Below are 16338 nucleotides of genomic sequence, written 5' to 3' on the forward strand. Positions count from 1 at the left end.
TATCATAAATTTTCAGAGATGGCCTTTTGGCTTACTTACCTCGGGATTCCCTGGTGGCTCAGATGGTAAAGAATCTGCCTGCAGTGCAGGAGACCCAGGTTCGATCCCTGGGTCAGGAAGATCTCCGGGAGTAGGAAATGGCAACCCCCTCCAGTATCTGCCTGGAGAGTTCCATGAACCCTGGCAGGCTGCAGTCCATGGGGTCACAAGGAGTCTGACACCACTGAGCGACTAACACTACAACTACTTGCTTACCTAAGAAATAAGATTTTGGGGGAGGGGTATGGGGGAGTATAATTGGTTTACAGTGTTATGTTGGTTTCTGCTCTGCAGCAAAGCGAATCAGCCATATGTATACACATATCTCCACCCACCCCCCTTCCCACCTGCCTAGGTCATCACAGAGCACCGAGCTGAGCTCTGTGTTACACAGCAGCTTCCCACCAGCTATCTGTTTTACACACAGTAGTGTATATATGTCAATGCTGCACTCCCAATTCGTTCCATGGAAGTAAGGCTTGTACCCTTGACTGTGGTACCCCTGAGTTCCACCAGGAGGCAGTCTGCGAGGCATTATAGTGTAGCGGGGAGCACTTCAGCGCTGCTGCTGCTGAGTTGCTTCAGTCCTGTCCGACTCTGTGCGACCCCGTAGATGGCCTCCCACCAGGCTCCCCCGTCCCTGGGATTCTCTAGGCAAGAACACTGGGGTGGGTTGCCATTTCCTTCTCCAATTCATGAAACTGAAAAGTGAAAGTGAAGTTGCTCAGTCATGTCCGACTGCTAGCAACCTCATGGACCGCAGCCTACCAGGCTCCTCCATCCATGAGATTTTCCAGGCAAGAGTACTGGAGTGGGGTGCCATTGCCCTCAGTGCTAGAACCACTGCATTCAAATCCCAGCTCTGCCCAGGCTGGCTATCTGATCTTTCTCTGCGCCTTTTTCTCTTCCTTTGTAAAACAGGGATCACATTTGTCTCATAGAGAACATGTGAAGGGTGAGAACACGTGGTAAATAAAACCTCCGTAAGTTATGGCCTATGATGATGCTAAGTCCACACACTGAAGTGTGAAAGTGAAGGTTGTTCACTTGTGTGACTCTTTGCGACCCCATGGACTATAAAGTCCACGGAACTCTCCAGGCCAGAATACTGGAGTGGGCAGCTGTTCCCTTCTCCAGGGGATCTTCCCAAGCCAGGGATCAAACCCAGGTCTTCCACCTTGCAAGTGGATTCTTTACCATCTGAGCCGCCAGGAAAGCCATTTATGGTTAAGATAACCGTAAAGAAGGCAGAGAGCCAAAGAAGTGATGCTTTCAAACTGTGATGCTGGAGAAGACTCCTGAGAGTCCCTTGGATAGCAAGGAGATCAAACCAGTCAATCTTAAAAGAAGTGAAGTGAAAGTCGCTCAGTCGTGCGACTCTGTGTCCCCATGGACTATAATCCATGGAATTCTCCAGGCCAGAATACTGGAGTGGGTAGCCGTTCCCTTCTCCAGAGGATCTTCCGAACTCAGAAATCAAACCCAGGTCTCCTGCATTGCAGGCGGATTCTTTACCAGCTGAGCCATCAGGGGAAGCCCATTGAAATGGGAAGTATCAATTAAATTAATTGAAATAAAATTTCTTAATAAACCACCAATTTCTCTTATCTCTTTTCCCATTTTTTTCTTGGGTTTCCAAGAGGTTTGATTGATTTATATACTTAAGTTTTCTCAATACTTTTGTATAATTTAGTGACTAGGGGAGAATATTGTCATTTATATGATTTTCTGTCTGTTTCAGTGCTGTAATTTTTCTCTGCATGTTGTGGATTTTTTTGAGCAAAAATGGCATATGAACAGAAGCACAGGGATTTCTCCTGTTTCTGTGGATTCCATGTCAAGATCTTTATAACCTCTTCTTGATGTTAATGTTTTTCCCTAGTATTGGAGATTTTTGATTACCTTAGCATTATTTTTCAGGTCTGTGATAGACATAGGGTGGGAAAAAATTGTATATACAAAGTATGCCAAGGAACTGGAACTGTAGCTAAATTTGGGAATATAAGTTTTTAAAAGTTTCCACGTTAAGTCTTAATGGTGTCAGTTCAAGAAAAATACTGGGATGTGATGAGAATTTGATGTCAAATGTCAGTTGTGAAAAAATAGATCTACAAATTGATGACTGTTTCTAATAAGTTATTTATAATATAGTCCTAATTAGGTTTCTCTTTGTCATTTTCAGCTGTACAAAGAAATTGAAATTTGTCCAAAAGTCACTCAGAACATCCAGATTGAGAAGTCAGATACAGCTGGTGATAATTATGGTATGTTTATTTTTCTTTGATCTTTGGTGTTGTTCACGTGAAAACAATTCCTGCATAAACATGTACTTATTTACAATTCAATAAAACCTTTGGGAACCATTTAAAACAGATAACCCATCTGGCTTCTGTGCTTTGCAGCTCAGCCAAACTGAGGGGGGACATAAAAAAGATGTTTACGCTCCATATGATGAAGACTTCAGCTTTAAATTTTGTAACTTTAATCTTCTTGGTTTTCCTGTCATAAAAAAGGAGTGGATTTATTGAGAATAGATTATTTTATATTATAACGTAGCCTAGTAATGAAGAAGGGCTTCCTAGGTGGCTCAGTGGTAAAAGAATCCGCCTGCCAGTATAGGAGACATGAATTTGATCCCTGGGTCAGGAAGATCCCCTGGTGATGGAAATGGCAATCCAGCCCGATATTCTTGCCAGGAAAATCCCATGGACAGAGGAGCCTAGTGGGCAACAGTCCATGGGGTCGCAAAAGAGTTAGATACAACTGAGTAACTGGACAACAATAACAAGTAACGAAGAAATTATCCTTTCGCACCTCTATCCCCCAGAAATGTCTTGTTCTCCATCCCTCACAGATGATGTTAAAGGAACTTCCTTTGATGTGAGTTGGGGTGCCCTAGACCATGGGGTCGCTAAGAGTCGGATACCACTGAGCGACTTCACTTTCACTTTTCACTTTCATGCATTGGAGAAGGAAACCCCCTCCAGTGTCCTTGCCTGGAGAATCCCAGGGATGGGGGAGCCTGGTGGGCTGCCGTCTATGGGGTCGCATAGAGTCGGACACGACTGAAGCGACTTAGCAGCAGCACCAGATCACCCTTAGGTTTGCCAATTCACTGAGAAGACTCACCGCACTACGGTCGTGTTCATGGCCACGATTTGTTACAGCAAAACTCTACAAAATAACATCAGTAAGAGGGAAGGCACGTGGGGCGAGGTGCTCGGACACCAGGTGCAAACTTCCAAAAGTCCAGCCCCGTCACACGGCAAGTCCACAGTCCCCTCAGCAGCGAGCTGAGACAATGCGTGTGAGCTACACTGTCTAGTAGGAGGCTTGTTAGGGATTCAGTGCCCAGTGTTTTGGTTAGGAGGCTGGTCACTTAGGCACCCTCTGCCTCGCATGTACCAGGATTCCAGCCTTCCAGGAGGAAAGCAGGTGTTTGGCATAACCCACAGTGTCTGTACAGATTTTTAGACACAATGAGCCCCATCAGGGTGTTGGGAACCCTCCAAAAATCCAAGTTCTCAGATTTCAGGCAGGAGTCAAAGTTGTAAGCAGGCCTTTTTTCAAAGAGCAGCAGTCAGGCCCTCTCCGTCTGGGCTTTCCTACTCAGGTGTCCGATTCTGGTGGTGTTAAAAATGGAATATTTTCCATGGATTCAACACCGGTCTGCTTAGCATTACCCTTGATGAGTTGGACCATAGAAGAGTTGCTGCTTGAGTATAACATGTAGGGAAGCCCATACTCTGTCGGGGTAGATTAGCCAGGCGGGGCGAGGTTAGCTGAGGCAGTGGCAGTCACCGAAGCCCTCTGGGTCCGAACAGTGGAATTTTCTCTCCTGTTCACCCTGCCGCCTCTGGGTTGGCCGTAACCCTTTCTCTCTGTTGTTCTCACGCCAGGACCTAGGCCTGGAGCAGCTGCCACCTGGGACATTGTCAGTTTCTTGGCAGAAGGCAAAGAGGGGAGGTGGTGAACCAGCCACTGGCTCATTCCCAGTATACTCTTCAAAGCAAGTGACTGGAGCCAGGGATTGGGTGGGTAGGCAGAGAAGTGTAGGCCTACAGGGTGCTGGAAAGAAGGAGGACTAGGGGAGTTTCCTAGTGGTTAGGAATCTTCCTTGCAATGCAGGGGACCCTGGTCTGATCCTTGGACGGGGAACTAAGATCCCACACATACAGGGCAGTTAAACCTGTGTGCCGCTAGAGAGCCCACCTGCTGCAAGAAAGACCCGGTGTGGCCAAAGAAAGATATGCATGTCTTTTTAAAAAAGAGAAGGACTAGAAAACCATAAAGAAGGCTGAGTGCTGAAGAATTGATGCTTTTGAATTGGGGTCCTGCAAAAGACTCTTGAGAGTCTCTTGGACAGCAGGGAGATCAAACCAGTCAGTCCTAAAGGAGATCAACCCTGAATATTCATTGGAAGGATTGGTGCTGAAGCTCCAATTGGCCACATGATTCGAAGAGCTGACTCATTGGAAAAGACCCCGATGCTTGGAAAGATTGAGGACAAGAGGAGAAGGGGGTGACAGAGGATGGGATGGTTGAATGGCATCACCGACTCAGTGGACATGAGTTTGAGCAAGCTCCAGGAGATGGTGGAGGACAGAAGAGCCTGGCGTGCTGCAGTCCATAGGGTCTCAAAGAGTCAGACAGGGCTTAGCAATGAAGAACAACAGAATACCTGGTGAAAAGATACAAAGTTTACTGCATATGCTTGCTTACCATTTCTCTCTGAATTAACTTATTGGGCTTTTTCGCATTTGAAAATCTATAGACCCTTTACTAGGCAAGTACTTTGTCCTAATGAGGAAAACCTAACTTCCGACCCCTGGCCACTTGAGTTATACCTCCATGCTATTTTACTTCTTGACCTTAAAACGAAAGACATCATCAAGCTAGCAGATGTTTTTGATGGCAAGGGAGAAATGTGTCTGAAAGGCCTATTATTGTAGCAGAAGCATGACCTCAGTAGTAAAAGCAGTAATCGGTAGCAGTGCTACAAATAAATGTCTGGGTCCTTCGAATTGAAATGCACCATGTCAGTTACTCTTTTCTCTCTGGTTTATTTGATTTCTCTTGAGTAAGAGAGGAACATAGCAAAAAGCAAGAGATCTGAGTTTCAAAGTTCTTGGAGTCAGACTCCAAGATGGACTGGTTTGGGGGCCTCCGAAACAGAAACGGCCTAAAACTGCTATATTTTTATGTTATTGTTCAGTTGCTAAGTCATGTCTGACTCTTTGCTATCCCGTGGACTATATAGCCCATGAGGCTCCTCTGTCTTTGAGATTTCCCAGGCAAGAATACTGAAGTGGGTTGCCATTTCCTTCTCCAGGGTGTCTTCCCATAACAGGGATCAAACCCATGTCTCTTGTGCTGGCAGACAGATTCTTTACCAGTGAGCCACCAGGGCAGCCCATATTTTTATATTTTTAAAAATTTTATTTCTTTAAAGTTATTTCTATTTTTTTGGCCTTGCCACATAGCATGTTGGATCTCAGTTCCCCAACCAGGGGTCAAACCCACGCCCCTTGTAGTTGGAGTGCAGAGTCTTAACCACTGGAATGCCTGGGAGGTCCCTATACTTTTTATTAAAGTGACTGAAATAGTTACAGAACCTGTTTCCATTTCCACGCTGAAGGGGCTACAGGGCATCAGAAATCAACCCAGAAGGTATTGTCAGCTGTGCTTCTCACATGACCTGACCTAAGGAAGCAGGGGTCCTGTCCTGGACCTCCCCTGCTTTTGTAAATGACAGAGTCCCATGCTTGGAGGGTGTGGTGGTATCAAACAAGGAGTTTCTTGATGCTTAGTCTTGCTTTCCATCCTTATGTTGCTGTTGGTTGCGTCCTGTCTGTACTAGTTCCTGGACTTCACCTTGGACAGCCTCCAGTTCAGTTCAGTTCAGTCGCTCAGTCGTGTCCGACTCTTTGCGACCCCATGGACTGTAGTATGCCAGGCCTCCCTGTCCATCACCAACTCCCGGAGCTCGCTCAAACTCCAGTCCATTGAGTCGGTGATGCCATCCAACCATCCCATCCTCTGTTGTCCCCTTCTCCTCCTGCCCTCAATCTTTCCCAGCATCAGGGTCTTTTCCAATGAGTTAGTTCTTTGCATCAGGAGGCCAAAGTATTGGAGTTTCAGCTTCATCATCAGTCCTTCCAGTGAACACCCAGGAATGATCTCCTTTAGGATGGACTGGTTGGATCTCCTTGCAGCCCAAGGGACTCTCAAGATGCATAGCTAATAAGCTCAGCTAACCCATTTACTCTCAGTGCCCAGTTCATGTTGGCTTAGGTGTTTCCACAGAAGTTAAAGAGTCCCCCGGTCCTAAAGGTACTCAGAAGTCTAAAGTCAGCCCATCTTTCTCCGACATTTGCATCTAAGAGCAGCTTCCTGCTATATATCAGTTTCAGTGTGTGTAAGTTCCTAGCACACATCAGCATACAAAACCAGATACCGCTTTCTATTGTAGAACACTTCAGGGAGGAAAATATGACTTAATAATCCCACTGACGAAACAAATGGAAAGATTTAGCACTTGCCTAATTTCTCATCCTTCCCTCCACCTCAGCCCTCAGGACTCTCTCAGACCTTGTTGTTGAAGTCAGTTCACATAGTTTTGTAATAGACTAAGCATGATCGTCTAGGCAGCCTTGAAGTGGAAGAATGCATCATTTCAGCAACTGAGTATTTGTTTTTCTCTGGAGACTTCTTAGACTATTAGATTTTTGGTCTTGCGTCCCCTCTATGTCAGCAGGCATGCCTGCTCATTGCTAAGTCATGTGCAGCTCTTTGCGACCCCATGGACTAGAGCCCACCAGGCTCCTCTGTCCATGGGGATTTCCAGGCAAGAATACTGGAGTGGTTTGCCATTTCCTCCTCCAGGAGATCTTCACAACTGGAGGTCAAACCCACATCTCCTGCGTTGTCTGGCAGGTTCTTTACCGCTGAGCCACCCGGGAGCCCCCTTCTCTGTGTCAGTGGAGTCTGAGTTTTTCTCACTTTCTCCATTTCACTGTGTCCTGGATCTGGTTTTGAGTCCGTCTGTTTTGTTTACTGTGTTGTCATGATTTTTCTTTGGTCCTCAATTTCAGTATGAAGAAGCTTCTGGTTATTCAGGAAATGAGTCTGTCTTTTTTGGTTTCTTCACTTGGTTTTAATCACCTCCTTCATTTTCATGACCGTATGACATGCATGGTGCCTCCTGGTCTCTGTAACTCTAAGCCTTTCCGTGGGGTGGGCGCTTTGGCTTTACATGGACTAACTCCTTCTGTATCCTGTGGCCGTCAGTTTAGACGGTATTACATGTGTTTTCTCGGAATTAGATTGTTGCTATCTGTAAAAACTAAAAATAGAACTACCTTGCACTGTGCTGTGCTTAGTTGCGCAGTTGTGTTGGACTCTTTGCAACCCCACGGACTGTAGCCCGCCAGGCTCCTCCGTCCATGGGGATTCTCCAGGCAGGAATACTGGAGTGGGTTGCTATGTCCTCTTCTGCGGGATCTTCCCAACCCAGGAATCAAACCTGCTCTCCCACATTGCAGGCAGATTCTTCACTGTTTGAACCATCAGGGAAGCCCAAGAATACTGGAGTAGGTAGCGTCTCCTTCTCCAGGAAATCTTCCTGACCCAGGAATCAAACCAGGTTCTCCTGCATTGCACGTGGATTCTTTGCCAACTGAACTACCTGGGATCCAGCAATCCCACTCCTGGTTATATATATCTGGAAAAAATGAAAACTCTGATTCAAAAAGATACATGCACGGCAGTGTTCATAGCCGCAGTATTTACAATAGGATAGAGATACAGTGAAATAATACTCAGCCATGAAAAAGAACGAAGTATTTCCATTGGTAGCAACATGGCTGGGCCTAGAAAATATTATGCTTCGTGAAATAAGTCAGAGAGAGAGAGACAAATACAATGTGATATCACGTATATGTGGGATCTAAAAGCTAATACAAATGAACACATATTTCTTACTGTAGGAAATGGTTAAAATGCCCACCTACCCCCTAGTGTGCAGACTGCTGGCATCTTGAAATAGAGACTGCTCCTTGGGACTCTGGACACCTTTAGTGGTAAAGAAAGAAAGCCACAAGTGAATAGCTCAGCCTTCTGCTCTGACTCTGGTTTAAGGTGGCTTGCTGTAGGCTCTCAGCACATCACCCCTCCAGACAGTGTGTTAATTTTATATTTAATAGAAGAAAATTTGAATTAGAAGTATAATTTAGAAATTTGGTCTCAGCATTTTATAAAATGATAGCATGTTAGATAGGAAATGCCTGTATTTTAATGGGTTCTATTCATCCTTTCCCTGATACAGTCCTTGATTCAGTATCTATTCTTACAGATAAAAGGAAAAGAAAATCTCTGTGGAAGTGCACATAAATACCACTGTGTTAAGGCTAATGTCATCTAAATGGCTCATGTCTAAAATGATTTTTATTTGAGGAGAACTTAGTGTTTTTAACATTCCTCCCTTTCATTCTGGCTGTGTTGGGTCTTTGCTGCTGTTCAGCTGCTTTCTCTGGTTTTGGAGCGCGGGGCTGCTTTCTAGTTGTGATAGACAGGCTTCTCACTAGGGGGCTTCCCTTGTTGTGGAGCATGGGCTCTAGGCAAGCAACTTTCTGCAGTTGTGGCTCCCAGGGCTAGTTCCTTGAGGCATGTGGGATCTTCCCAGACAGGAGATTGAACCTATGTCCCCTGCATTGCACGGTGGATTCTTAACCACTGGACCCCCGGGGAAGCCCTGAGTGGGACTTCTTGAAGAGTCTTCTGAAAGTTAGAAGTTGCTGTAAGAATGGAATTTAAAATACGAGACTAAAATAAAGACTCTGGAAAGTCCTCAGGGGTGAGCTTGTCTTGTTCTCTATCTGAGGGAGTTATGGTCCCCCCGTGGGTGATGGCATTCGGCAGTTTTGCCTGCCTGTGGGTATCTATTTCCTGCTTCTGTGAATGGTACAAAAAGAAAACATGTGTTCATTTGACACAGTCTGAGAAGTCTCAGTGAATCCCTGGGCCCCAGTCCCTTAATTAATTATTCTATTTTGTTCTTTGCTTTTTTAAAAAACCACTATATTTTTCTCTGCCTAAGCCTTATTTTTCTCCCAGAGCAGAAACCATGTCCGATATTTACAGTTGCATTAATTTCCATTGCCCTTTTAGGATTATCTGGCAAAGTATTTTATCCTGAGGGAAAGTAGGTTTTGGTTGTGGACTTTCCATTGATTGATCAGAAAGAGTTTTATATGAGAAACAGAAGTGACCAAGGCTTGTAGCCATGGGATTGGGAGCACTTAGAACTTCAGGGCCTTGTTCTGCCTTATTTTTTGAAGGATGTTGCAAAGCCCAAGGTTAATTAACTAACTGAGCTCTGGAAGCCTGGATGAGTATAAGATAATCTTATGATCTGACACCTGGAGAATGTGCGATCCATCAGTTTCAATATGAAAAGGATTTGTAAAACGTGTCGCTACTTATCCCGTTTGGTGCTAGCTGAATTTTACTAAATTAAAGCAGTGTCCACACGGCACTATATAGGTGAACACACACTGTACAGGTGTTCTGTTCTGACATGTCCTGGGACATAGATTGACTGATAAAAAAGGTCAAGGGGACCCAAATGAGATAAGCTAACTGTTTCTCTTTTGTGTGGCAGAGAGAACAGCAAAAAAAAAAAAAAAAAAAAAAAAGCAAAACTGGCATTAACTATCAAGCAAGGCAAAAAACAAGGTCATTTTTTTCCACTTGAGTTGATAGTTGGTTGTATGGAGATAGATGTAGTTGGTAATGTTAATTTTTATTGTGGCTTCGTTTAGTTGTCTAAAAATACTTTTTTCTGCTTTGTGACACAGTACAAACAAGGAAAGACTATAACCCCAAACAGTGAGCATGCCAGGCTCACCCCAGATTCTCTCTGTGTTTGCTCCACACTCAGAGGGTATGAGTGTTACCTGCTGTCTCACCCTGCTGTCTCTGTTTCCCAGGGTTTTCACTTTCTTCTGTGGAAGAAGATGGTGTTCGAAGGCTCTACGTGAATAGTGTAAAAGAAACTGGCTTAGCTTCCAAGAAAGGTAAGTTGTTAACCATCTTGTCTTGACTTGTCTGTCTTCAGTTCCCTTTTGGATTTCTTTGGTTGGTGAATGAGAAATATCAGCTCCTAATGTTCACCTCTGAAGAGTGTTTAAATGTTGTCACAGTGAAAACACTTCCAGGGAATATGAGTGTTTTTTCCATCAGCTCAATTGTGCAAGGAATGTTGCCTTCCTGAATTTTAAATCTAATTCTGAGCCCATTTCCATGGGGTTGGTGGGAAATTCCCTTCGAATCAGAAGGGGTTGTCTTTCCCTACCATCTGGGGTGGAATGAAGGTCTTGGGGGTCTGGTTGGAGCTGCTCGGGAAGACCCCTTTGTGCTTTGGTGCACACTGCTCAAAGCTGACGCTGATCTTCACCTTAGCTAGCAAAGCTCCTTCATGTTCTGTTGCTGCCATTCATGGGGGGATCTTTGTAGAAGTTGAGAGTCTCGGGGTTCCGGATCCAGGCTTCTTGCCCTCCGTAGAGAGCTCTTGTCTGCTATGCCTGCCTGCCCCTCTACAAAAGCTCCTAGTACTGTCTGTCTAGGCTACTTGTGGAACCCCAGCACTCCATCCTTTTTCTACTGAGAAAATCTTTTCTTCCTAGATTTTTTTTTCTTTTTTTTTTTTTGGCTTCCTATATTAGTTTCCTAAGACTGCAGGAACAAATTACCACAAACTGGGTGATTCAAAACAACAGAAGTGTATTCTCAGACAGATCACGAGGCTAGAAGTTTGAAATCCAGGTATTGGCAGGGTCATTTCCTTCTGAGCCCCTGCAGGAAGAATCTCTTCCATGGTTCTCTCTAGATTCTGCTGGCTGCTAATAGCCCAGGGCATCCTTGGCTTGTAGCCGCATCACTCTGATTTCCTCCTCTGTCCTTACAGGGTGATCTTTCCTGCGTGTCTCCCTTTCTTCAGATGACATTCACCAGTCGTTGGGTTTAGGATGCACTCTACTCTAGTATGGCCTCATCCTGACCTGATTACACCTGCAGAGACCCCCTTTTCAAATAAGGTCACATTCTGAGTGGACATGACTTTTTGGGGAGACATTCTTGGGCTTCCCTGGTGGCTCAAGTGGTAAAGCATCTGCCTGCAGTGCAGGAGACCCAGGTTCAATCCCTGTGTCGGGAAGACCCCCTGCAGAAGGAAATGGCAACCCACTCCAGGATTCTTGCCTGGAGAATTCCTTGGACAGAGGAACCTGGTGGGCTACAGTACATGGGATTGCAAAGAGTCAGAAACAACAGAGTGACTTTCTTCTCGCTTTTTCTTCAAGTCACTATGCTCATTGTAAATGAATTGGGCAGGTAGGTAGGGCTTAAACTCCACCTTCACTTCATCTTGCTATGGAATTTTACCTTCTTTCAGGCAGTGGCAAATTCACACCCACTGAATGTACAAGTTAAACGTGTCTCGGTCAGTTCTGCTTGGACGTGATACCTGTGTCTAGCTCTGCTCAGGGATGGCTGAATGAAGCAGCTGAGAATGGATGGAAGGCAGACTGACCTTTCTCCCTCCTTCCACGTGCTGGGGCAGCTTAGTTCTGGGTGTTCAGCTGGCAAGGCCCCTGTGCTGCTGACCTAGCCCTGTGTTGTCAGCATCAGAGAAGCGCTCCCTGCAGTCTTGGCTCTGCACAGAGATGACAAGGGTGTAACCCATGGGAAATAAAGTCCAAGTAATGTACCTGCTGCTAACTGCCACGGGTGTGACTGTTCCTTCATTTTTCTTCCGTGTTTTCAAGACCAGAGGCAGCCAGTTTGGTTCCCTCACTGAGGGTATCTCAGCTAAGAGCAGAGGTGGTGGGGTTTATTCCCCTTTGAACCCCAAACTGATTTTTATCTCTTTCAGCCCTGCAGTGACTGTGCTGGGTGCGGGGGTGGGGAAATACGCTGCCCTGGTTTCAGTCACATCCTGTTTTAGTCCTTTGAATCCAAGAACCCTGGTGTTAGATGAAAACAACGGTTGAGTGCTGCAACCCCCTTTTCCCCTATGACGCTCTTCTCTACAGATGCAAGAGGGATGTCCATTCGCCCACGTGGGTAACAAACTATCCCAATACCCGGCCTGCAGAGGACTGTGTTGGGAGAGAGATTTGGGGTTGTGTTGGTTGTTCAATTGTGAAGTTTTGTCCAACTCTTTGTGACCCCAGGGACTGCAGCACACCAGGCTCCTTTGTCCTTCACTGTCTCCTGGAGTTTGCTCAGGTTCGTGTCCCATGAGTCAGTGATGCTGTTGTGGTACTTGGGGTTTTTGATGTTAAAGCATAGCCTCTATGTGAAGGTGATGGAGAGCTCCCCAGTGCTGGAGAGCTCCCGGTGGACCGTACAGACTCTGATGATAAAACATCCTTCTCCTTCAGCTTCCATTCTCCATTTAGCCTCCTTCTTTATAGCCAGCCAGAGGAGTTCGTGATATTTGTTGTGTTACAGCTGCTAAGTCTTTTCCAAATTTGACCCTTGCAGATCCTTCAACAATTCATTAGAAGGTGGAGTAAACTCTGGTCATTGCCCTCTGGACACCATCCCGATGCCAGTGTTTTTTAAAATGTCCAGAATGTGGTACACACCAAGGGGAGTCTGGTTGGTGGCTTGCAGCCTAATTAGAACTGAATATTCTGTCAGTCACTGAGTCTACAATTCATTATTGTTAGCCACCATGGACTTTTGGCCTGGAATGGGCTGACGATTAGTTCCCATATTCCTGCTCTCTCTCTCTCTCTCTCTCTTTCTCTCTCTCACCCTCTGCTCCGTGTTGGATCTCACATTGACTGTCCTTGTAGAATTGACTTTTGAAATCTGAGTGCGTTTACCCGTGTCTCTGTTCATCTTGGGCCCGTTGTTCTGCTCTTGGAATCCTCTGAGGTTGGGATCGGGCATCTTTTATTGCTGCCATCTAAGTGTCTTCCTGATGGCTCCATAAGACAGAACCTGGCTGAGAAGGCATTGCTCTAGAACTCTCTAGACAGATAGGACATTTCACAACTTTTACCCATGGGCAAGTGGGGAGTATTTTTGAATAGGTTCAAAATGAAAAACAAAGTTTTCCTCTTTCTGCTACCAAACATTAATAATGAGAGTTACTGTCTGTTGAACATCTTCAACATGCCAAGTGCAACATGAGGAGTTCTACATGGATTATTTCGTTTAGTCTCATTTAAACCATTACCAGTATTCTTGCCTGGAGAATCCCCACGGACAGAGGAGCCTGGCGGGATACAGTCCATGGGGTTGAAAGAGTCGGACACGACTGAGCGACTAATACACATTTTTCAGGAAACAGAACTGTTTTCTGCCACAGTTCTGGAGGAGAGTCTGAAGCCAGAGTGTCTGCAGGGCTGGGGTCCCTGGGAGGCTCTGGGGGGGCGTCGGTGGGTAGGGCCCTTTCTTGCCTTTTCCTTCTTCTGTTGTCTGCTGGCCTGTGGCAGCATCACTCGCTCTCCATCCTCCCCTGACTTTCTCCTCTACTTTCTGTGTCTTTCTTTTGTGTCTGTCCCACAAGGATGGTTGTCACTGGGTTTAGGACCCATCAGATAATCCAGCATGGTCTGATCTCAAGAGCTTTTACTGAAATACAGCTGCAGAGATCCTGTTCCCAAATAAGGTCCCATTCCCATGTTCCGGAACACGGACATACTTTTTCAGGGGTTGCCCTTTGACCCACTATACAACTCATATTCAAACAGTCATACAAACCTAGAAATTCTTTTTTTAAAGTTATTTAAGGAAATCAATTTATTTTTTGACTGCATGGCTTGTGGGCTTTCGTTCCCCAACCAGGGATTGAACCCAGGCCGTTGGCAGTGAGAGTGTGGCGTCCTAACCACTGGACCACCAGGGAATTCCAGCCAACCTGGCGATTCATTTTAAAAAGCAAAACAAAACTTGCAGATGTTTTTAGTTTTTGTCCTTTCTTCTTTTTCTCCTTCTATTACGGCCTCTGATGCCTAACCAAAGGAGTTGTCTCCAAGAGGACTTCAAAGATGACAACTGCCTTTCACATGTGGAAGTTTGGTATTTTCAATTCAAATGTTGTAATGCCAGCATCTTTCACCCAGAAGTGGAATGGTTAGTCTCCTAGAATTCCACCTCTGGCATGGGGAGAAATTTTCGTTTCTCTCCCATTGCCCTCTCACCCATGATGTTTCCTCGAGTATTTTTATGACAGAGAGTTGATTTCAAGTGTTTTGGAAACCTGAGTAAAGCTGGCCTAGAGGTGCGACCCGGGGAAGCTGGGAAGTGAGAACTTCGCTGCGGAATCAGAGTGAGACTTGCGGACGCCTAAGGGGCTGTGTGGCTTCACACTGGGTGAAGATCATCCTTTGCCTTTTTGCCCTTCGGTCACACCCTTTTTACAGATTTGTGTTTCCACATTAGTCTAGAAAATAAGACTCAACCTCTTTCCTTCTTCTTAGCTGAAAGGGCCCCGTGTTTTGTCTCCCGGTCTTCCCTAACCTCTCCCTTTCTTACACGGCTGCAAAGTTCTTCAAATGTCAGGCACACCTGCCCCGAGTCAGTCGCAAGCTCCTGTCCTCCGAGGCTCGACTGGTTCACGGCTACTCCTCTGGGTCCCAAGCTTTGGCAGCTCCCCAGAATGCTTTGCAAAAGTAGCAGAACCTTTTGGGACCTTCAGAAGGCCACTCACCCCAAGTTCCTGATGTAGTTTTATATAAAAGGTGGTGGTGGTGGTTCAGTCCCTCAGCCGTGTCTGACTCTTTGTGACCCCATGGACTGTAGCCTGCCAGGCTCCTCTGCCCATGGAATTCTCCAGAAAGAATACTGGAGTGGATTGCCATTTCCTCTTCCAGGGGATCTGCCCGACCCAGGAACTGAACCTGAGTCTCTTGCATCTCCTGCATTGGCAGGTGGATTCTTTACCACTAGCACCAGCTGGGAAGCCTGTATAAAAGGTGGTTGGACGCGAGGACAGGGTATGGGGAGCAAATATGATTGCATTTGGTTCTGTAAACTCTTATCCCTGAATATATTTCGAATGAGATGACCTTCAGTGATTGCAGCCGAGGAGAAGCCTGCATTTTGTTTCCATAGCAACGATTTATAGGCTTTAGCTGACTGTGCACACGTGTCCACAGTAGACAAGCATGTACATGGCACACACATTGCTGAAATCAGGGCGCATTGCCACGTTTCCCCTCGAAATGGGGGGACAATAACTAGGATAGAACACATGGGCTCCCCCGGTGGCTCAGATGGTAAAGAATCTGCCTGCCGTGCAGGAGACCCAGGTTCGATCTCTGGGTGAGGGAAGATCCCATGGAGAAGGGCGTGGCAACCCACTCCAGTATTCTTACCCAAAGAATCCCATGGACAGAGGAGCCTGGCCGGCCACAGACCATGGGGTCACAAAGAGTCAGACAGGACTGAGAGGCTAACAGTAGAGCACATAGATTCAAGAAGGGATACGGTTGTTTGGTCAGTGTGTTCAGGGCAGCTCAGGCCTGCTGTGATATCCCAGTCTAGAACCTTCCAGAACCGAAGCCCACGTGGTCACCCAAGGAGCCCCTTGGCGCACACCAGCCTGTGTGCAGCAGCGGCACCTCTAACAGGCAAGCTCGGTGTGCCCTTTAGAAGCCCGGCTCCTCTGCTGCTGCGATCTGATTCGACGCTGCCACTGCTTTTATGTATGTGTGTGTGTGTGAGAGATTAAACATTTTTCCATCTCGCGTTGGCAGGCCTGAAGGCGGGAGATGAGATTCTCGAGATCAATAAGCGGGCTGCAGGCACCCTGAACTCCTCTGTGCTCAGAGATTTCCTCGCACAGCCGTCCCTGGGCCTCCTGGTGAGGACCTGCCCCGAGCTGGAGGGAGGAGCAGAGCTGCTGGAGAACCCGCCCCACCGGCTGGACGGCCCGGCCGACCTGGGCGAGAGCCCCCTCGCCTTTCTCAGCAGCGACACAGGTATGGCTGTGCCCTGGGGCTGCCCCTCGTGGCCTGCGTCTTTCTGTGGATTTCCTGCCCCTGTGAGATGCCTGAGGAAGATGAACAGATTACTGAGCTCCCATGTCGAGGTGTAAAGGGGCCGGGAACTTACATGCTGGTGGAATTGCCGCTTGGCTGCAATGGAAAGCTCTGTCGTGCTGCTGCTGTTTGTCCTCTGGGGGAAAGATAGGTAGATGGAGCCCACGGTCTCTTGACTGTGGGCGGAGATGTAGAGATGCCGAAGTGCCAGGAGTCACTGAAGATGCTGGGCTTTGGTCCT

At 46.6% G+C, this 16338-nt stretch overlaps 1 protein-coding gene across 3 annotated transcripts in view; it reads left to right on the forward strand.

Annotated features, from left to right (window-relative positions):
* Positions 1-16338, forward strand: part of TIAM1 (TIAM Rac1 associated GEF 1) — a 159110-nt gene that overhangs the window by 71064 nt on the left and 71708 nt on the right. For all 3 annotated transcript variants that reach the window (XM_068971664.1, XM_068971676.1, XM_068971671.1), the window contains 3 exons: positions 2222-2303; positions 10029-10115; positions 15813-16037. In XM_068971664.1, coding sequence (XP_068827765.1) covers positions 2222-2303; positions 10029-10115; positions 15813-16037 — 394 coding nt within the window. The remainder of the gene's footprint in view (positions 1-2221; positions 2304-10028; positions 10116-15812; positions 16038-16338) is intronic.

Source organism: Capricornis sumatraensis, chromosome 1 (genome assembly GCF_032405125.1).
Source record: "Capricornis sumatraensis isolate serow.1 chromosome 1, serow.2, whole genome shotgun sequence".
Taxonomy (NCBI): Eukaryota; Metazoa; Chordata; class Mammalia; order Artiodactyla; family Bovidae; genus Capricornis; species Capricornis sumatraensis.